At 52.1% G+C, this 6000-nt stretch overlaps 1 protein-coding gene across 2 annotated transcripts in view; it reads left to right on the top strand.

Moving 5' to 3' along the window:
- The first annotated feature begins 2640 nt into the window (after positions 1-2640).
- Positions 2641-6000, top strand: part of SLC6A17 (solute carrier family 6 member 17) — a 31363-nt gene continuing 28003 nt past the window's right edge. For both annotated transcript variants that reach the window (XM_024742117.1, XM_024742116.1), the window contains exon 1: positions 2641-2914. In XM_024742117.1, coding sequence (XP_024597885.1) covers positions 2641-2914 — 274 coding nt within the window. The remainder of the gene's footprint in view (positions 2915-6000) is intronic.

Below are 6000 nucleotides of genomic sequence, written 5' to 3'. Positions count from 1 at the left end.
TTGGGCAATTGACTTCCTCTCTCTGGGCCTCAGTTTCCTCATATATAAAATGAGAATGTTGCTAGGATCCCTCAAACTTGAATATTCCAAATGTTGGACTCTGCTGTCACATGAGCATATTCACTGGGCACAGACGGTTCTAGTCATGGTTGAAAGCCAGCCCAGTGTCTCAGCTTGCAAGTTTGCAGCAGCACTTTGCTTCCTGCAAACCCAATGGCCTGGGAGGACCCCGGGCCCCCATCCTGCAGCGCAGGATGTTCGTGCACATCAGAGATGTCTTGGGAAGGAGGAAGAAGCTGATATTGAGCTGATGCCTGTGGTTTCCGTGATGCTGCTGCGGGTATCCTTCTCTGGATTTACCAGAAGGTGTTCATTTTGTCCTTGAGCCCACTTAGTTTAAAATGATGCCTTCCTCCCCTCCCCCCCCGCTTCTCATGCTGGTGACCAGAGCTGCCACTCACTAATCTATTTATGGGGAAATTAGAGAATTTATGTTCTCTGATCGGTCAGCCTCAAGGTAAATTCTGCAGACTTGCAGGAATCCCCCTCGGTTTTCTCCAGTCGTGGCAAGATGAACAGTACGTCATATCTAACGCACAGCAGATTGTTCCGATCAGATCCTGCTTCAGGCTGGTACCTGTAGAGAGGCTCTGGGCTAAGGTACCTGGTGATTGTGGTTGCAGGAGGGACCCACCCTCACCCTGCTCCCCATCTCTAGTTTTTAATAAAACTCTTGACGTAAGCTGAGGAGAGATGGGGTAGCTGGACAAGCAACCACTGCATGTGCCTTAGGTTTTGTCCTCCATTTGAGAGCCTGGGGACGGGGACCTACTGACTGGGGAGGGGGAGGGGCTTGTCCTGGCGGCCCAGGCAAGAGCACAGGCCTCCGCCTTGCACAACTCCTGCGGGCACCATCGGCTTCTGTAGCACAGGCACCGTAGCAGCCTGGGGGGAGGCTGAGGGCTGGAGGGGCTGCAGACACAGAGTCCCACCTTGGAGCACCCTCCAGGACGTGATGGAGTGTTCAGCTGGCCCACTGTAAAGTGGAGCCCAACACAGAGCTACATTTCTTGTAGGGAGTTCTGAGGTCTTTCAGGCAGGCTAGCTCTGTCCCAGTCACTCCAAAGCCCAAGACCCTGAGGTGGAAGGGGACAGTCCCTAAAGAATCACTGTCCCCCTTAGACGAGGAGAGCAGGGAAGTGTCACCTGCTTGTGTGGTCCGAGGCCTGGCCTGGGGAGGGCTGGCTAACCCCACAGACCAGGGTGGACAGTTGTCCCCATTTGCCGGACCTCCTAGCTTCATTACGTGTGTAACGGGATCTGGCCAGCCAGGTCTCCTTGAAGGTCCTTGTGGCTGGAGTCAGCCAGGAGGTTTGCGTCAAGCCCAGCAGGACGGGCATCCCTGCACGTTCCGCTACAGAGGGACCTTGCCCAAGAATTCAGGTGGCACGTGCGAGGAGAACAGAGGCAGCTCCTTCCCTTAGTAATGGCAGAGCCGGATAATTTACATCCCTAGAAAGATGCAGGGCAACTGCCGGCCGGGGTGTATGTGGTCTAATTTTAAATCCTCCAACCTCCCCTTAATGAGGAGGTGCTTCGAAACAAGCAGAATGTTGGGATCCTTCAAAGGACTCATTTCCTTGGTGCTTTCTTTGTTTAAGGGAAAGCATGATACACGATGGGGAATTGCAGGAGTAGGGAGGGTTTTGCCTCCCCCGCCCACGTTGTGCAGACATTATCTGCTGTAAAACTGTCACTGAAGGATGGAGAACTGGCTCTTGGCTGTGGTGGCCTTCAGATAATGTCACTGCTGAGTGATGACCCAGGATTTGTTGGCACTGAGCAAACATCTCTAGGGCCCTGCTGCCAGAATCCTTAGCTGAGCCCGGCTGGTGCTCCTGCCTGGGATGCTGGTGTCCAGGGGCTCCATGGTAAGAGCTCTAGGCTTTTTTTCCCCAAGCATTAATGTCCCTCTGAATCACCAAAGGTTTTGTAGAAATACAGAGAATGATTCAGTAGGTCTGGGGTAGGCCTGAGAGTCTGTGTTTCTGACAAGTTCCCATGATGCCACTGGCCCCCAAACTGCATTTTGAATGCAGGCGCTGGCTTCCTGGGTCCCACCAGGTGGTTTGACTACATAAAACACAAGAGGGCTAGGACTTGGCTATACCCTGTGCTGCCCTGGGCGGGGAAGGCCGTGGAGCCCTTCAGATGTTCTTGAACATTCTAGGGTCTGTGGTTATGAAAGGGGTCAGTGTTGTCGTGGACGACCCTTTATTTGGGTTTGGTGTATGGCGTTGCTTCTTTCGTCCCATTAGGCTTGCCTTTCTGATGATGCTCAGGTAAGAAGGCCAGTGGGGAAACTGAGTGTGCAGACCTCGAGCTCCTCAGCGGGCACCTCAATGGGGAGGAAAGCGAGCTCGATGTTCGAGGCCACTGAGCAGCCTCTGAGTGAATGACGGGGAGTTGATGAATTGATTGGGTCGTGTCCACTTGGGCTCCCCACCTCTCTGGCGTGGTCAGCTAATCCTCTCCTGCTCATCTGGTTTCAGAGGTCCCTGGATGAGAAGGAGCTGACAGCGGCCGAGTCCCACCTTCTCTGCGTGCTGGGGAGCAGGGCTGCGTCGCCCAGGTGGCCCAATGCCGAAGAACAGCAAGGTGACCCAGCGCGAGCACAGTAGTGAGCATGTCACGGAGTCGGTGGCCGACCTGCTGGCCCTTGAGGAGCCTGTGGACTATAAACAGAGCATCCTGAATGTGGCCGGAGAAGCAGCCGGCAAGCAGAAGGTGGCGGATGTGGAGGACCGGCCGGCCTGGAACAGCAAGCTGCAGTACATCTTGGCCCAGATCGGCTTCTCTGTGGGCCTTGGCAACATCTGGAGGTTCCCCTACCTGTGCCAGAAAAATGGAGGAGGTAAGAGGCAGCCCTGCTTGTCCTGGGGGTGCCCTGCAAATGGGCCGGGCTGAGGGGTGAAAAGAAACACCTCTTTGTGAGGCAGAACCAGAGCCCTCGTAGGTTGGAGCTCAGAACTCGAGTGAGACTCCCCAGGAAGAGCTAATGGCTAACAGCTCTCAAGAGGCTGCAGGCATGATGATAAGAATGTGGACTTGGCCCTAGACAGCCTGGGTTCAAATCCCAGTGCAAGTTGTTCAAGTCAGCTTGGGTTCAAATCCCAGGGACCCTGTGCAAGTTGCTTAATTTCTCTGTGCCTTGCTGTTCTGTGTTTGTAAAATGGGAATAATAGTAGTTCCTGCCTCCCAGGATAGTTGCGAGAATTAAATGAGCTTTACATGTAGAATGCTTACCGCTGTATCCGACACAGTAACTCTTGGCCATTGTTACTAAATGCGTATTACTGCTGGGCACTGTTGTGAGCACTTCCTGGATATTAGGCTGAAATACATGAGACTGCTGATATGTGAGTGTCTTGGAACAGCCAAAGCACCAATTTCATATGGTTTAACCATCATATCCTCCCAAAAAGCCTATGTGAGGAAGAGCTATTCTCATCCTCACTTTAGAAACTGCAAAACAGGCACAGAGAGGTTAGATCACTTGCTCAAGTCACACAGCTAGTGATAAAGTCAGGATTGAAACCTGGACAGCTTGGCCCCAGAGCCTGAGCACTTAATCACTATACCTGCAGCCTCCCAGGTAGGAAGGGTCTTCACGCTGCCCCCTGAGTTTCAGTCCCCCCAGAGGATCCTGCCCGTGGCATCAAACCCCTTCTACTCAATACTTCTAGCTCCCAGGGAGGGTAGAAGCCCACAGGCCTTATCCCCCAGCACCTGAATGCAGGCTAGAAAGTTCCAAAGGCAACTTGCTTTGAAACCGGGGGGAAACTAACCAAAAATAAGCAAGGCAAAACCCAATGGACTGAAAACAATGACGCTTCCAAGCTCAGACCTCTGGTCCTGGGAAAGTGATTTGAGTCAGAAGAGAGCTTTCATGCCCCTGAGTCCCTGTGCCCTGGGACTGCCACACTCCAGCCTGAAGGTGTGGCTGCCGCTTTGCAGGCATTTTAACCCTGCTGCCTCCCTCGCTGCCCCGTGGGACTCTCCTCCCAGTGATGGAGCCCTATTCAGGGACCCTCCTTCCTCTCTGGGACACCCTCCCTGGTCCAGAAAGCAGAGTCTGGCTGGAGGCTTCCCCTCCTTTGCAGTTTCTAGTCAAGGGCAGGGAGTGAGAATGCCCGCCTGACTTAGGCCAGAAACTTCCATCTTGCCACCAGGGCACAGTCTATTCCCCCTATGCTCTCTTTGCTTTGAAGGATCTTTTTTTTCTCCCCCAATAAATAATTGCCAATCAGAGCTTTCAGTCTGTATGGCATGGCCAGGCCCAGGTCGCTGAGTTGATATAAGACCAGCCCAAAGCAAAGATACAAATGGAAGTGTGTGGTTCCCTTAAGTGCCGTGAGATGTTAAGAGCTCAGAGTACCCGAAACCACTTTGGAGGACACGTTACATTTGGGGACTCTGGCTGGCAACCTGCAACCTTGTCCTTTGTGGCCGAGATAATCAGTCTGCCTGAGCACTGATGCTGAATCACAGAGTCCTTCTCCCCACTACACATTCTGCCCGTGCCGCCGCTCCCCCGGGCAGCGTTCTTGCCAAAGTCTGTTAGTTTCCAGTGTCACCAGACAGTTGCCACGGCACCAGACATCACGAACAACCCCTGGAAGAAAAGCGTTGTCGGGTCTCAGGACTCTGAGCTCCCCATCCCATGTTCCTACCTTCATTTTCCCATCCTTTCTGACTCCTGGAATCCCTCTTTATCTCTACCTTTAACTCTCCAGTATTTTACCGTTTTTATAGTAAGTCGTCTTAAATGTATTTTGGAAGGAGGCAAATTATCACAGGAAGGAGATGATTGGTCTGAGAGTCAAAACTCTGGCTTTGAACCCTGGGTGATCCAGTCAAAATTACTTAATTTTGGATGGAAACTCTGGAACTCTGCCTAGCTCTGCCAGATGTTGACAGTTTATTCTGTATCCTCTCAGTTTCCTTTTTTTTTCTCTTTATTTTTATGAGAAGGAGGCAAATGGTCATCAGGTGCTTACTATGGGTAAGTCACTCATTTAATCCTCACAGCAGCCCTGTGCAGTAGGTATACAGTTGAAGCATATGAAATGGCCATTTTCATAAGTCAAAAATGATCAAATATCAGCAATTTCATATGGTTCTACTTAATATTTTCATCCTCTTTACATAGATGGCAGAACAGTGGCACAGAGAGATCAAGCAATTTGCCCAAAGTCACACAGCTAGTAAGTGGCAGAGCCAAGATTCAGGCCCAGGAGGTCTGGCTCCATGGTCTGGATCTTAACCCCTACTCAGTGTGCATCTCAACAGGTTGAGATCGAGATGGTCTTTCAAGGCCCAGGAATAACCTTGGGGTTTGCAAGAAGCGAGACATGTATAGACATGTCACACAGCCTCCCGGGTTTTGTATTTCACCCGCAAGTCCTCAGGTCGGGCAAGACGTGCAGGGAGATGTGTCCCTGTCCTTTCCTGCAGATCACTTCTCTCCTCTTCTGCATCCCTGAGCCAGAGACCAAGAGACAGAACTAGGTTAAAAGACAGAGCCAGGGGTCCTTCAGGCACTCCTCCTTTTAGGATCGTGATACAGCAGGTTGTTAGTGACAAGTGGAATTTATGTGTGCACGTGACCCTGTGCACCTGTGTGTTTAATGTATTAGATGCTGTTATATGAGGTGTGGGAGGTGGCTCACCTGGAAGCCTCTCCTGATTAGCTCCATGGAACTCACACCCCTCCCTCAGGACACACGTGCTCAGTTGGCCGTGTGTGCATACACTGACATGGCTCGTGTGAACCTGAAGGTCCCGCAGCTCTCTTGGGATAGCGTCTGTGCCTTCTGTTGCCCTGATATCCCCACTGCACGCACCTGGTACAGAGTAGCTAACAGCTGACTGTTGCCAAGTGCCGGCTCGTGCGCCCCGGAGATGCCAGACCCCCTGGACTCATTGGCAGTTTGGGCA

The sequence above is a fragment of the Neophocaena asiaeorientalis genome, unplaced genomic scaffold (genome assembly GCF_003031525.2).
Source record: "Neophocaena asiaeorientalis asiaeorientalis breed wild unplaced genomic scaffold, Neophocaena_asiaeorientalis_V1.1 scaffold35, whole genome shotgun sequence".
Taxonomy (NCBI): domain Eukaryota; kingdom Metazoa; phylum Chordata; class Mammalia; order Artiodactyla; family Phocoenidae; genus Neophocaena; species Neophocaena asiaeorientalis.
This window is presented reverse-complemented; position numbering and strand designations above follow the sequence as displayed.